General features: G+C 37.2%; 1 protein-coding gene across 1 annotated transcript in view; it reads left to right on the top strand.

Moving 5' to 3' along the window:
• The window catches only part of LOC136118419 (kinesin-like protein KIF28P), an 85101-nt gene that overhangs the window by 12783 nt on the left and 55252 nt on the right, over positions 1-17066 (top strand). Inside the window, exons 2-3 of the mRNA XM_065871692.1 lie at positions 4202-4396; positions 14882-15085. Coding sequence (XP_065727764.1) covers positions 4202-4396; positions 14882-15085 — 399 coding nt within the window. The remainder of the gene's footprint in view (positions 1-4201; positions 4397-14881; positions 15086-17066) is intronic.

Genomic DNA, 17066 nt, shown 5'->3' with positions numbered 1-17066 from the left:
AGGTGACAGATTTAGTGACAACTGCCTTATAATTCTCAAGAGAAAGGAGCATTCCATGCAGCCACATGGGGAAGTATCAAAGTTGGTCAGAAGCCTGGAGAAAAGAATGCATGGGGCTTCCCTGGTGGTGCAGTGGTTGAGAGTCCACCTGCCGATGCAGGGGACACGGGTTCGTGCCCCGGTCCGGGAGGATGCCACGGAGCGGCTGGGCCCGTGAGTCATGGCCACTGAGCCTGTGCATCCAGAGCCTCTGTTCCACAACGGGAGAGGCTACAACAGTGAGAGGCCCGCATACCGCAAAAAATAAAAATAATTAAAAAAAATAGAATGCATGGCCCACAGCCTTGTGGTCGTTTCCACAGGAAGGAATGGGCAAGGCATGGTAGGCAAGTTTGAGAAATCTTAGGATTGAACAGTTTGAGTAGTTTCCATGCGTGCAGCCTACTTTTCAGGTACCTGGCCCTGGGGTGATGTAAGGTGAGGGAAATATTGGCTTGACATGTGAGTTAGATAAAGGAGGTGTTTGGGATGTGGACTTTGGATTGGTTGGTTTGCATGAAAGGTAAGTTTTTTGCTATCTCTACAAATTCATTAGCCCTGGGAGGGACAATCTCTCCAGGCCCCAGGGATGTCAAAGTTCATAAATATAGAAAATAAAAAACATGACCGGGCTTCCCTGGTGGCGCAGTGGTTGGGGGTCCGCCTGCTGATGCAGGGGGCGTGGGTTCGTGCCCCGGTCCGGGGGGATCCCGCGTGCCGCGGAGCGGCTGGGCCTGTGGGCCATGGCCGCTGGGCCTGTGCGTCCGGAGCCTGTGCTCCGCAAGGGGAGAGACCACAGCAGTGAGAGGCCCGCGTACCGAAAAAAAAAAAAAAAAAAAAAAAAAACATGACCAATAGAATCACTTTCAGATGTTAAACCAACCTTGTATCCCTAGGATAAATCTCATTTTGTTACGGTGTATAATTCTTTTTATATGTTGCTGGATTCACGTTGGTAATCATTTGTCGGGGATTCTTGTGTCCATATTTATAAGAGATATTGGCCTGTAGTTTTATTTTCTTGTGATGTCTTTATCTGGATTTGGTATCAGGGTAATACTGGCTTCATAAAAATAAGTTGGGGAGTATTCCCTCTTCTATATTTTGGAAGAGTTTATGAAGAATTGGTATTAATTCTGTAAATGTTTGATAGAATTAAGCAGTCAAGCCATTTCTTCATGAGTAGTTTTATTTGTTGTGTTTTTACTACCATCTCTTCATTTGTTATAGGCCTATTCAGATGATTGTGTATTTCTTCTTGAGTCTGTTTCAGTAGTTTGTGTCTAAGAATTTGTCCATTTCATCTAAATTATCTAATGTAATCAATTGTTTATACTATTCCTTTATAATCCTTCCTTTAGTTCTTTAATCTGGTTTCCTTTATTTCTGTGAATATATTCATAATTGTTACTTTAAGTATTTTTTCTGATAACTCCAGCGTCTGGTTACTTCTGTTGCCTGCTTTTTTTCCAATGTGTAGGTCTTACTTTCCTATTTCTTTGCATGCCTCACAGTTTTTTAGGGAAACTGGACATTTTAGATAATATATTGTAACAAGTCTGGGTACTGGTCCTCCTGCCCCCCTCTGTAGCTTGTTAGTGTTATTTGCTTGTTTATTTGTTTAGTGATTGGCTGCATTATTTTAGTTAAGTCTTATCTTCCACCAGGTTCTAGGTACTTTTGCTGTAAACTTCTTTGCCACAAACATTTTCACCACATAACTAGTTGGCCATAGGGTAATTTTGCCATAAAAAAATAAAATAATGAAAAAGAAAAGAGGCACATTAAAAGACTATTTCTAAATACAAAATATTTGATTGCATTTAAGTTATGTGTAGATTCTTAGCAATACTGCACAAATAACTGATTTTATTTTGTGGCTTGTACGTAAAGCACTTATCTTTGAAGTCTTTCATTTATAGTATCATGGTTTTTTGTTTTTTTTTTGCTTGTTGATTAGTCTTCTCATTTGGCATTGAACTTTTTTCTTTTTCACTAAAATTTCTTCCTTCATTAAGAGAGGTATCAGCTCCAAACACTAGGATACGTACTTGTAACTGAGCTTTGGTGTGTTGTGAAAGCCTCTACACTGTTGTTGGTTCTTGGCATGTTGTCACATATCCCTTGATGGGTGTTCCAAAGTTCTCTGGGAAATGTTGCAACTCTGTGCCTTTGAGGCCCTCAGCTTCTTTCTTCTCTAACGAAGTGTGTTTCAAAATAAGAAAACAGGGACTCTCCTGGTGGCACAGTGGTTAAGACTACACACTCCCAATTCAGGGGGCCCGGGTTTGATCCCTGGTCAGGGAACTAGATCCCACATGCATGCCGCAACTAAGAGTTCACATGCCACAACTAAGGTCCCCCCTGCCACAACTAAGGAGCCAACAAGCCACAACTAAGGAGCCCACCTGCCACAACTAAGACCCAGAGCAACCAAATAAATAAAAGTTTTTTTAAAAAAAGAGAAAATCAAAACCTAAAAAGGTGGGGGGAGCACAAAAAATTTTTTAAATACCTTATTTAAAAAAATAAGAAAACAACTCTTGGAGCAAATAAATCGTCACTGGCGGTTAAAGCCTTCAGTAACGTGAATAACAGGAAGAAATGCTAATGCATTTAAACCAATTGAAAGCAAACTGTTAACCAGTTAATTTTATCTGGCATGGCAGAATTGCTTTATGGCCAGTTAGTTATGCACCAAAAATGCTTGTGGTGAAAATGTATGCAGCAAATATGTTTATGGCAAAGAAGCCTAATGGTGAAAATACCAAACACGCCCCCCAACCCCTACTTTTTTTGTTGCTCCTCAAGATGACACAGCTTTGGGTATGCCCTGGTTACCCTGGGGTGGTAACAGTTTTTGTAGGGCTCCCTTTCCCTCTTGTCCACACCAAGCTGCAAACTCCACTGATTGCTGATTGATTGCTGTGTTGTTTTCAACAATGACATTGGGCATAAATTGCTCTACAAACGAATTCAATCAAATTCTGGTTCTTTTGAAAAGTTTAACTTCTGAGATCAGTGTTTGATATTTTTTTCAGTGTCCAGGTGTGTTCCTCCCCTGTAAACTAGAGGGCCTGTACTTTAACCTGTTTCTTGAATCTCCTAATTGCCTTTCATCACAGCTGCCTCTGTTCTTAAGAGTACCCCTAGGGTTGAACTTCTCTAAGGGGGCAAATGAAGTCAGTTCCTCTGGGAAGAGATTAGGTGCTATCTGCCCAGGCAAGATCTCTAAACCAGGGCTCTGGATTTGTGGGTGGGGACAACAGCAAGCTACTCTGTATGACACCCCTGCTCTAGAAGCCTAGCACTTGGTGAATGTGGAACAGCAGCCTGTGACCCTCACAGCTTGTCTCTTTTGGTATAGAACCACTACCTCAGGGACCAGGGTAAGGGTGATCAGCACCCCAGTATTCTCAGCATGCTGCAACCAAAGTAGAGTCTCCGTTCCATGAGTGGGAACTGGGTAGAAGAAGGAACTCTCACCTCTCACCTATACTTTCCTACACTTAGCCTCAGTCACAGGTAGATGGGGGCAGGGTGGGAAATGCTGATATTCTCCTCCTAGGAATAAATCCCTCCTACTGGGATCTGGGGAGAAAGGGAACCCTGTGTTCTTAGCTCCAGCAATCTGAAGTCATCTCTGCTTTGCTGAGCTGGCAATGGAGAGGGAAGGAATAGTCTTGCTTAAACAACACAAACTCTCCTTTCTTACCAAATTTTGATACATTTTATTGAATAGATCTTTCTTCATTGGCTGTTTGCTTTTAGAACCATTTCCAGAGGCTTTAAATTTTTTCATTTTCATTTTTTTTGTTAATAATTTTCACCAGTTTTGCTGGGGAGTGGGACAGTGGAGCTTCTTACATTATCATGTTGGAAATGGATCTCTGATGCTATAGTTTATGCTATTAGTATAGCTGAGTGTTAGATATGCTATTCTCAGAAATTTAATATGACTAGAGACAAGCCTTTTAAAATTTCTGAGGCAGTATAAGAGCAACTGTTGTCATAATAGCTGCTAAGAATAACATAATTAGAGATCAAAATGAATAAATGATAAGTTATTGGCTTAATTTCTTACTAGATGTAAAGACCTGCAAAACAATCAGATGACAGAAAAACTGTAATGATTGACTCTGAATTTGTAATTTGACTACAGAGAGAGAAGAATTCTGGGAGCAAATGTGTGATTTCCATGCATTCCAGGACCACTACCATTATACAAGACCCTAAGAATCCAGAACATACGAAGACATTTACTTTTGACCTGGCATACTGGTCTCACAATGGATTTCAAAAGGATAAGGATGGTGTGTTTATTTCAGCTGATCCTAGCAGTAAATTTGCAGGCCAGGTAAATTGCTTTAAAACAACTTCAATGGTAGTTTTTTTTTTTTTTTTAATAAAGTATTGACAATATACCGGTACAATTATTTTTATGCAAGCATACTACAATATATGCTTCCATATGAGAGTTTGGTTTTAAATTTATTCCTTTTCATGTTAAATATGAGGTCCAAAAGTGTAGCTATTGCCTAAATATTTAGACACTCAAGTCAGTTATTTTCCAATGTACTGACATTTTTTGAAAAAGGAATGTCAAGTCAATTATATTTCCTTCTCTGAGATGAGCAAAATAAGCAAAATTGCACAGCACTCAGCATTTGAGAACTTTGGTTTATTGAGTATTTATCATACGCCATGCACTATTCTGCCTTAAAGTTGCTCACAATTTGCTGTAGGGAGACAGGCAAAAAAGTGCATTCAAATGTTACAGTTTCTGTGATAAAAAATATTTATGGGATACCACGGGGTTCAAAGGAAAAATGGTCATTTCAATCTGGACAGAGCTCATTAAGCTTCTTGAATCTGTGGGTTTGTAATTTCCATCAAATTTTGAAAACATTTCAAACAAAATTTCTCCAAGTATTTTTGGTCTCTTCTATTCCTTCTGTGACTCTAGTTACATGTATGCTTGAGATTGTGCCATAAGTCACTGAGGTTCTTTTTTTTTTTTTTAACATCTTTATTGGAGTATAATTTGCTTTACAATGGTGTTACTTTCTGCTTTATAACAAAGTGAATCAGTTATACATATACATATGTTCCCATAGCTCTTCCCTCTTGCGTCTCCCTCCCTCCCACCCTCCCTATCCCACCCCTCTAGGTGGTCACAAAGCACCGAGCTGATCTCCCTGTGCTATGCGGCTGCTTCCCATTAGCTATCTATTTTACGTTTGGTAGTGTATATATGTCCATGCCACTCTCTCCCTTTGTCACAGCTTACCCTTCTCCCTCCCATATCCTTAAGACCATTCTCTGTAGGTCTGTGTCTTTATTCCTGTCTTGCCCCTAGGTTCTTCATGACCTTTTTTTTTTCTTCTTAGATTCCATATATATGTGTTAGCATATGGTGTTTGTTTTTCTCTTTCTGACTTACTTCGCTCTGTATGACAGACTCTAGGTCCATCCACCTCACTACAAATAACTCAATTTTCTTTCTTTTTATGGCTGAGTAATATTCCATTGTATATATGTGCCACATCTTCTTTATCCATTCATCTGTTGATGGACACCTAGGTTGCTTCCATGTCCTGGCTATTGTAAATAGTGCTGCAATGAACATTTGGTACATGTCTCTTTTTAAATTATGGTTTTCTCAGGGTATATGCCCAGTAGTGGGATTGCTGGGTCATATGGTAGTTCTATTTGTAGTTTTTTAAGGAACCTCCATACTGTTCTCCATAGTGGCTGTATCAATTTACATTCCCACCAACAGTGCAAGAGGGTTCCCCTTTCTCCACACCCTCTGGTCACTGAGGTTCTGTTCACTTCCTCCCAACCTTTTCTCTCTGTTCTTCCTGTTTGCATACTCATCTTTAAAAATTCAGCCCAAATATTATAGCCTTTGTTAAACCACCCCAAAAAATACTCTCTGTCAAATAGTTCTAACTTCACAAATGCACTGAAAGGATTTAAAGGATCTCCTGGGAATGCACTTTGAGAGCCACTGCCCTAGAGCAATGAATAAAAAATCAATCAACAAAAATATAACTAATGAGTCAAGTGTGGGGAAATGGAATTATGAAACAAACTCAAAGTGTGGCAGGAAAAGAGGGAGAGAAAAAAAACAAAGAGGAGATGAGACAAATAGAATACAAATAACAAGATGGTAGATTTAATGCCAACCATTGATTATTTTATCAAATGTAAATAAACACACCAATTAAATGGTACAGATGATCAGATTTGGTAGGAAAAGCTGGATCCAACTACATCTGTTTACATAAGCCCAATTTAAATATAAATAAATAGATATCCATGTAAACACTAAGAGAAAGAAAACTGCAGAGGCTATATTTACATCACACAAAGTAGACTTCAGAACAAGGAATATTTCATAATGATAAAGTAATCAGTTCACTAGAAGACATACTATCCTAAATGGGTATGTACCTAATAACAGAACTTCAAAGTACATGAAACAGAAACTGATAGAAATTGAAGGAGAAATATACAAATCTACAATTGTGATTGGTGACTTCATCACTCCTCTCTGATTAACAGAACAAATAACCCCAAGTCAATAATATTATAGAAGACCAGAACAATATCATCAACCTAATTGACAATTATAGAACAATTCTGCTACCCCCATTCAACCATAGCACTACACACTTTTTTTGAGTGAACATGGAACTTTCTTTATGATAGATCATATTCTGGATCATTAAACTAGTCTCAATAAATGTAAGATAACTGAAATCATACAAATTACATTCTCTGACCACAATGAAATTAAACTAGAAAGGAATGACAGAAAGGTATTAGGAAACTCCTCAGATATTTAAAAAATAGCAGATTTCTAAACAATCCATAGGTCAGGGAATAAACCATAAGGGAAATTAGTAAATATTTTGAACTGAATGAAAATCAAAATATCAAAATTTGTGGGATGCAGCTAAAGCAGGGCTTAGAGGAAATTTTATAGCATTAAATGATTATATTAGAGAAGAACAATCTTAAATCGACAGTCTAGGCTTCCACCTAAGAATTTAGAAAAAGAAGAGTATAGACAAAGCAAAAGAGGAAGAAATAAGAACGATTAACTTAAGACAGTAAAATAATAGAGAAAAATCAATTAAAAGCTGGTTCTTTGAAAATAACAATAAAATTGATAAACCTGTAGCCAAATTGATCATCAAGGAAAAAAAGATACAAAGTACCAAGATGAGAAATGAAAGAGAGATGTTACTGCAAATCTTACAGGCATTAAAAAAATAATAAGAGAATATTATGAACAACTTAATGCTGATAAATTTAAAAACATAGATGAAATGGACACAGTCTACTGAAGTTCACACAAAAAGAAATGGATAACTCAGGTAGCTCTATATCTATTAAAGAAATTGAATTTATAGTTAAACTTCTCCCCTCAAAAACTAAGCCCAGATGACTTTTCTGTGAATTCTACTAAAGGAAGAAATAATGAGAATTATGAAAAAAAAAATCTTGTAGGTGATAGAAGGACCATTCATTTTTTGAGGCAAATATTACACCAAAACCAGCCAAATACTACAAAAACACTACAGATTAATACCCTTCATAAACATAGACACAAACATTGTTAACAAAACTTTAGCAAATAGAATCCAACAGTATACTTTTTAAAATACATCTTTGTCAAGTAGGACTTCTTTTCCTGGGAATGTGATCAGATGCAGAAAAAGCAATTGACAAAACTCAACACCCAATCATGATAAAACTCTCAGCAAACTTAAAATCGGAGGGAGCCTCCTAGAAATAGAACTCCCTTCAGTACATAGGTAACATAACATTTGATGGTGAAACAATGAATATGTTGCCCCTAAGAATGGGGACAAGGCAAGGAGGTCCAATCTCATCATTTCTATACAACATCTACTGCAGGCCCTAGCCAGGGCAGTTAAGTCAATTAATAGGAAGTGAATGATATGCAGATTGATAATGAAGAAGTAAAACTATTTGCAAAAAAAAAAAAACTATTTGCAGAAAACATAATTATCTATGCAAAAAACCCTAAGGAATCTACCCAAAAAGGGAAGAAAAAGCTATTATAGTGAATAAGTGTGTTTAGCAAGGTCAATATACAAAAATTGATAGTATCTCTCTATTCTAGCAGTGAACAATTGGAAATTAAGATTTTAAAATATTTACAATAACATCAAAAGCACAAAATACGTGCAAAATCTGTACACTATGAAACATTACTGAAAGGAAGACTTAAATGAATCAAAAGACTCAACATTATTAAGAAGTCAAATTGATCAATAGATTGAAAGAAATCAAAATGCCAGCAGTAATTTTTTGTAGAAATTGATACATTGTTTCAGTAATTTACATGGAATTGTAAAGGACTGACAATAGCCAAAATTATTTTGAAAGAGAATAAAGTTAAAGAACTTAAACTCACTATAGATAGACCTACAGTAATCAAGACATTGTGGTATTGGCTAAAAGACAGGTATAACAGATCAATGGAACAGAATACAGTGTCCAGAGACAGATCATCATATATCATCGACTGTATTTTTACAAAGCAGCTGTAATAGGTTGAATAGTCTCCCCAAATTTATGTCCACCCAAAGACTCAAAATGTGACCTTATTTGGAAACAGGATATTTGCAGATGTAATTAGTTAAGATGAGGCCATCCTGGATTAAAGTAAGCCACAAATCCAGTTCTTTTAAGAGGGAAATTTTGACACACAGATACACAGGGAGGATGCCATGTGACAATGGGGACAGAGATTGGAGTGATGGAGCTATAAGCCAAGGAATGCCAAAAACTGCTGGGAGCAACCAGAAGCCAGGAAGAGGCAAGGAAGGATTGTTTCCTACAGCATTCAGAGAGAGCATGGCATTGCCAATACCTTGATCTTGGACTTGTAGCCTCCAGAACTGTGAGAGAATAAATTTCTGTTGTTTTTGGTCACCCAGTTTGTGGTAATTTGTTATGGAAGCCCAAGCAAACTAATACAGGTGACAACGTTCTTCAAAACTAAAGTCTTTGAACAAATGGTGCTGGAGATATAGGATATCCATATGGAAAAATATGAACTTTGATCCTTTCCTCACACCGCATACAAAATGAACTCAAAATAGATCGTAGATCTAACTTTTAGAGGTAAAATTATAAAACCTCTAAAAGAAAGTATAGGAGAAAATTGTAGTGATCTTGATTTGGCAAAGAGTCTTAGATAGGACACAGATCATGAAAGAAAATATTTGATAAATGAGACCCATTAAAAACACATTTTGCTCTTTGAGAGATACCAATAAGAGCATGAAAAGGTAAGCCATAATGAAAGGAAATATTTGCAAAATATATATATGATAAAGTACCCAAAATATATAATGAATTCTTACAACTTAAGGGAAAAAAAGGAAGAAAAGTCAATTTTTTAAAAATGGCAGGGAATTCCTTAGTGATCCAGTGCTTAGGACTCAGTACTTTCACTGCTGAGGGCCTGGGTTCAATCCCTGGTCTGGGAACTAAGATCCCACAAGGCACACAGCATGGCCAAAATAAAAAGAAAATAGCAAAAAATTTGATCAGAGACCTCACCAACAGAGATATATAAATTACAACATAGCCTAAAACCAATGAAAAAGTATCCAACTTTATTAGTCATTAGGGAAATGCAAATTAATACCACAATGAGAGAATACTACACATACATGAGAAATGTCAAAAATTAAAAACAGTATCAAGTGTTAACATACATGAATGGAACAACTGGAGCTCTAATACAGTGCTATGGCCATGTAAAAGATTCAATTATTTTGGAAAACAGGCAGTTTCTTTAAAATTTAAGTATACATTTAACATACAATCCAGCAATTCCAAGAGAAATAAAAATATATGTTCTCACAAACACCTATATACAAACGTCCATAGCAACTTTATATGTAATAGTCCCAAACTGGAAACTCAGATATCCATCAACTTGTGAATGGATAATAAAATTATGATATATTTATAAAATAGAATACAATTCAGCAATAAAAGGAATTAATGATTATATGCAACAACACAGATGAATCTCAAAGCATTGTGGTAGGTAAAAGAAGTCATATACAAAAGACTGCTCACTATACAATTCCACTTAAATGACAATTCTAGAAAAAACAAAACTATAGTTACAGAAAGTAAATCATCAGGGGCTGAAAGTGAGAAGAAGGGCCTAAGTGCAAAGGGGCACAAGAGAACTTTTAAAAAACGCTGATTGTGGTGATTGTCACATGGCCAAATACATATGTCAAAACTTATGGAACTGTGTGCTTTAAACTGATGAATTTAGTGAATATTAATTTTATGTCAATAAAGAGTTTTTCCCAAGAAGAATAAAATACCGAGGAATAAATGTAGCCAAAGAGGTGAAAGACCTGTACACTGAAAACTATGACACTGATGAAAAGAAATTGAAGAAGACACAAATAAATGGGAAAGATATTCTGTGCTCATGGCTTGGAATAATTAATATTGTTAAAATGTCCATACTATCCAAAGCAATCTACAGATTCAATGCAATCCCTATCAAAATTCCAATGGCATTTTTCAAAGAGATAGAATGAACAATCCTTAAATTTGTATGGAACCATAAAAGACCCTGAATAGTCAAAGCAATCTTGAGAAAGAAGAACAAAGCTGGAGGCATCACACATCTTGGTGTCAAATTATATTGCAAAGCTATAGTAATCAAAACAGCATGATATTGGCATGAAAATGGACACATAGATCAACAGAGTAGAGAGCCCAGAAATAAACCCATGCATATATGGTCAATTAATTTACAACAAAGGAACCAAAAACATATATTGGGGAAAGGACAGTCTTTTCAATAAATGGTGTTGACAAAACTGGACAGCTACATGCAAAAGAATAAAACTGGTCCCATACCTTACACCACTTTAAAAAAATGGATTTAAGACTTGAATGAAGACATGGAACCATAAAACTCCTAGAAGAGAACATAGAGGGTAAGCTCCTAGACCTCAGTCTTGGCAATGATATTTTGGATTTTACACCAAAAACAAAAATAAATAAGTGGGAGTACCTCAACCCAAAAAATTTCTGTACATGAAGAAAACCATCAATGAAATGAAAAAGCAACTTACAGAACAGGAGAAAATATTTACAAATCATATATTAATAAAAGGTTAATATCTAAAATATATAAAGAATTCATATAACTCAATAGCAAAAAGAAATGTGATTTTAAAATGGGCAGAGGAATTAAATGGACATTTTCCTCAAAGAAGGTATACAAACAGCCAACAGATACATGAAAATGTGCTCAACATCACTAATCATCAGGGAATGCAAATCAAAACCGCAATGTGGGGACTTCCTGGTGGCACTGTGGTTAAGAATCTGCCTGCCAATGCAGGGGACACGGGTTCAAGCCCTGGTCGGGGAAGATCCCACGTGCCGCAGAGCAACTAAGCCGTGCGCCACAACTACTGAGCCTGCGAGCCACAACTACTGAGCCCGTGTGCCACAACTACTGAGCCCATCTGCCACAACTACTGAAGCCTGCGTGCCTAGAGCCCGTGCTCCACAACAAGAGAAGCCACCGCAATGAGAAGCCTGCACACCACAACGAAGAGTAGCCTGTGTTCGCCCCAACTAGAGAAAGCCTGTGTGTAGCAACAAAGACCCAACACAGCCAAAAATAAATAAATGAACTAATTAATTAATTAATTTAAAAAACCCCACAACATGATATCACCTCACACCCGTTAGAATGGCCATCATTGAAAATGACAAGAGATAAGTGTTGGTGAGAGTGTGGAGAAAAGGGAACCCTTGTGCACTCTTGGTGGGAGTGTAAATTGGTGCAGACACTATGAAAGCAGTATGGAGGTTCCCCTCAAAATTAAAAATGGAACTACCATGTGAGCCAGCAATCCCACTTCTGAGTGTTTATCCAAAGAAAATGAAATCACTATCTTGATAAGATATCTGCACCCCCATATTCATTGCAGTGTTATTTACAATAGTCAAGACATGGAAACAGCCTAAGTGTTCATCGACACATGAATGGATAAAGAAAATGTATATATACGTATATATACATACATACACAATGGAATATTATTCAGCCATAAAAAAGAAGGAAATCCTGCCATTTGCAGCATATGGATGGACCTTGGGGCATTATGCCAAGTGAAATAAGTTGGACAGAAAAAGACAAATGCTATATGATATCACTTACATGTGGAATCTTTTTTAAAAATGAACTTTTAGATACCGAGAACAGATTGGTTGTTGCCAGAGGCAGGGGTTAATGTTGGGTGTCGGGTTTGAGGGGGGTGGGGGTGGGACACGGGTGAAGTGGGTGAAGGTCATCAAAAGCTACAAACTTCCAGTAAGGGAAATAAGTCCTGGGGATGTAATGTACAGCATGGTGATATACAGGCAGACCTCATTTAATTGTGCTTTGCTTTATTGTGCTTCGCAGATACAGTGTTGTTGTTGTGTTTTTTTTCTTTTTCTTTTCTTTCTTTCTTTCTTTCTTTTTTAAACAAATTGAAGGTTTGTGGCAATCCTGTATCAAGCAAGGCTTTTGATACCATTTTTCCAACGTTGCTCACTCCGTGTCTCTGTGTCACATTTTGGTAACTCTCCCGATATTTCAAATTTATCTTTTATTTCTCATGGTGATCTGTGATCAGTGATCTTTGATGTTACTATTGCAAAAAGATTATGAAGGCTCAGATGATGGTTAGCATTGTTGAGCAGTAAAATATTTCTAAATTATGATGTATACATTGTCTTTTTAGACATCATGCTATTGCACACTTACTAAATTACAGTATAGTGTAAACATAACTTTTATATGCATTGGGAAAAACAAAAACTTTTTGTGACTCACTTTATTGCATTATTTGCTTTATTGTGATGGTTTGGAACTGAACCCAGAGTATCTCTGAGGTATGCCTGTAGTTAACAATACAGTATTGTATATTTGAAAGTTGCTGAGAGAGTAGATCTTAAAAGTTCTCATCACAAGAAAAAAAATTAGGGGAATTCCCCTGTGGTCCAATGGTTAGGACTCTGTGCTCTCAATGCTGAGGGCCCGAGTTCGATCCCTGGTCGGGGAACTAAGATCCCACAAGCCACACCACATGGCCAAAAAATAAACAAACAAACAAAAACTCTGTGAACTAAATTTATTCTGGTAATCATTTCTCAATATATACGTATATCAAATCATTATGCTGTACATTTGAAACTAGTATAATGTTATATGTCAATTCTATCTCAGTTTTTTAAAAGATAGTTTTATAAGACTGCAAGAACTGTGCTGTAAAGAGACTTGATTAACTTTATCAACAGCTTTTCCTCTCATCCTCCCTATCTTTTGTTGATCACCTATTAAGATACTGCAGAATTATAGTTTTACATACTGTAGTGTAGGAAAATGTTTCATGTAGTTGATGATAGGATGAAGAACAGGAAGAAACTAGAAATGTAGCTCTGTGACTTCTTGGCTTACCTAATATGCAAATCACTGACACCCAAAAGAGATTTCAATGGAAAACTATACAGAAAACTCTAGAGCTAACAAAATTTACAGAATGATTCTATTCTCTAAGATTTTGTTTATTTAATAAAATTCTATGTTGCTTGTTTGAAGTTTTCAATTCATAAAAATTGGCAATAAAAGCATTTCCCCCAAATCTCCAAATAGCACAGAGGAAAAAAAGATAGCAAAACCAGTTACTTTACTAAGCTTGTGAGCACTCCTTAGGTTCAGCTAATAGCTCCTAAGGTAGAGTGGATATCTATTACATAAATACATTTTTCTGGTAAAAGTATGGTCTCAATGTTCTGAAAAACCACTGGCCAGATTCCACATTTTAAGCCTAGAGCTCCCCTAACACTTACAGTGTAATACTTTTTATTCCTTCCTCATGAGAAATGAATAGTGTAAGAAAATTGGTTATTGCCTATTGTCCTTATATAAATCACACTACGTTAGTATGTGCATCTTTCCCAGAAATAAAAATTATATAAATTACACAAATGTATATATTGCAACAAATGGAGTGTATAATGCTTACTTACTATTTTATGGATATTAGAGAACAGAAAAGAAAATGCACTTTGAGACAGCCTCAAATAAGAGAATTATTGCTGGCTATGGCAATAACAGATAATATCTCTCATATTATAGATAACATAATAGATAATAATAGATAATCAAATGATAGATAATAAAAGCCAGACCGCATCTTCTCTTTCAAGCAATTGTGGGCACAAGCATCTGTGTCTGCCACTTAAAAAAAAAGGGTGCATATGTATATGTGTGTGTTGGCTTCAGAACCACTAGGTCTTGTTAAAAAAAAAAAGAAGAAGAAAGAAGGTTCAGCAGCAGTGAGTTATAGTGTAGGAATTTTGTGACGTTGTTTGGATTAAAGAATACAGAGAAAGCAGAAAACACTCTGACTGGTGTGTGTCCCTTGGTGCCTTGAAATTCTTGTCTAATTGCTGAATTTAAAGACCTAACCCATGTTTTGTCAAGGCTATAAAATACTCAAATCCATTACTGATGAATACTGCCTAGTTGAAGATACATGGTGATTTGTGGTGATCAGTGTTTTCCAAACTGACAAATCCCTTTTTGGTTGCCAGCTTTATTTCACTGGTTCTAAGACAGCATCTGAGTTTTATTTCAAGTAAAAGTCATATGATACTAACTAAGGTGGAACTCACCAAAACCAGAATATTAGATTTTAAGAGTACTGTGAAAAGTCAGTGCTGAACTTGATGCCTGTGGTCTTCTTTCCAGAGAGATGTTTTCCACGATCTTGGCAGGGGAATTCTGGACAGTGCCTGGCAAGGCTATAATACTACTCTCCTGGCTTATGGCCAAACTGGCTCTGGAAAAAGCTATTCCATGATTGGGTTTGGGGCAAACAAGGGTATCATTCCAAATGTGTGTGAAGAGCTATTTCAAGCAATTGAGAACCGGGAGAAAAATCAAGAATACCAGGTATGTATTATTCTAGAATCCCTTATTTAAGGATTTTTTTTTTCATTTTGGAAATTCTCTGCCCCCAATGAAAGTTATCGGGATCTCTATTTTAGGATAATGTTAATTATCCTAAAAGGCTAGTCTCTTCAATAAATGGTGTTGGGAAAACTGGACAGCCATGTGCAAAAGAATGGAATTAGACCACTATATTACACCATACACAAAAATTTACTCAAAATGGATTAAAGACTTGAAAGTAAGTTTTGAATCCATAAATGTCCTAGAAGAAAACATAGGCAGTAACCTCAATGAGATCGGTCTTAGTGATGTTTCTGTGGCTCTGACTCCAAAAGCAAGGGAAAGAAAAGCAAAAATAAACAAATGGGACTAATAAAACAAAAAACCTTCTTCACAGAGAAGGAAACCATCATTAAAATGAAAAAGCAGATAAAAAGAAATGAAACTGAGTTATTTGTAATGAGATGGATGGACTTACAGTCTGCCATACAGAGTGAAGTAAGCCAGAAGAGAAAAACAAATACCATATGCTAATGTATATATATGAAATCTAAAAAAAAAAAAAAGGTCATGAAGAACCTAGGGGCAAGACAGGAATACAGACACAGACTTACTAGAGAATGGACTTGAAGATATGGGGAGGGGGAAGGGTAGGCTGTGACAAAGTGAGAGAGTGGCATGGACATATATAGACTCCCAAATGTAAAATAGATAGCTAGTGGGAAGCAGCCGCATAGCACAGGGAGATCAGCTCGGTGCTTTGTGATGACCTAGAGGGGTGGGATGGGGAGGATGGGAGGGAGGCTCAAGAGGGAGGGGTTATGGGGACATATGTATGCATATGGCTGATTCATTTTGGTGTACAACAGAAACTAACATAGTATTGTGAAGCAATTTTACTCCAATAAAGACCTATTTTTTAAAAATGAGGTCTTCCCTGGTGGCGCAGTGGTTGAGAGTCCGCCTGCCGATGCAGGGGACAAGGGTTCATGCCCTGGTCTGGGAAGATCCCACATGCCGCGGAGCGGCTAGACCCGTGAGGCATGGCCGCTGAGCCTGAGCGTCTGGAGCCTGTGCTCCGCAACGGGAGAGGCCACAACAGTGAGAGGCCTGCATACCGCAAAAAAAAAAAAAAAGGGGGGCAGAAGACCTGAAAAGGCACTTCCAAAGAAGATATAGAGATGACCAACAGGGACATGAAAAGATGTTCAACGTCACTAATTATTAGGGAAAAGAAACTCAAAACCACAATGAGATATTGTTACCAAAAGTGGGGTACAGCTGCTCACTGCTCAAAAGCCAACAAAGGGGCAAGGTTGGTGGAAAGGAAAGTTTGCTTTATATTTCAGAGGCTGGCAACCTGTGAGGGAGGGTGGACTCCTGTCCGAAGGCCGACTGCCGCCAACAGTCAGTGGGCAAGAGCTTTTACAGGGAAAGGACAGAGGGGGCTACGTGTAGAAACAGTAGTGTCAGCTCTGACAGTCGTCTTGAAATTGGTCGTGTGGTGATCTGATCAGCATCGTCTTGATTGTTTTAGGTATGGTTAATCTTCAGTTCCAGGGTAGGTTTGTTCCCATTTTTTTGAGGCCAGTTCTCAGAATTCTGGCAGCTTTTGTCATGGCTACAGTCTGGTCATCATACAGTTAACTTCTTCCACCTGGTGGGGTTTTTAGTATCTATAAGACAGCTCAAAGGATATGGCTCAGAATATTATCTACAGCCCTTGGAGAGGAACTAAATGTCTTTGACTATGCTTAATGACTGAATGATTATTTAGTCTTGTTAGACTGTTTTTTTTTAATTTAATTTAATTTACTTTTTTTATACAGTGGGTTCTTATTAGTTATCCATTTTATACATATTAGTGTATATATGTCAATCCCAATCTCCCAGTTCATCCCACCACCACCCCCACTTTTCCCCCCTTGGTGTCCATACGATTCTCTACATCTGTGTCTATTTCTGCCTTGCAAACTGATTC

The sequence above is a fragment of the Phocoena phocoena genome, chromosome 1 (genome assembly GCF_963924675.1).
Source record: "Phocoena phocoena chromosome 1, mPhoPho1.1, whole genome shotgun sequence".
In the NCBI taxonomy this organism is placed as follows: domain Eukaryota; kingdom Metazoa; phylum Chordata; class Mammalia; order Artiodactyla; family Phocoenidae; genus Phocoena; species Phocoena phocoena.
The sequence above is the reverse complement of the archived record's forward strand: the minus strand, read 5'-3'. Positions and strand labels throughout refer to the sequence as shown.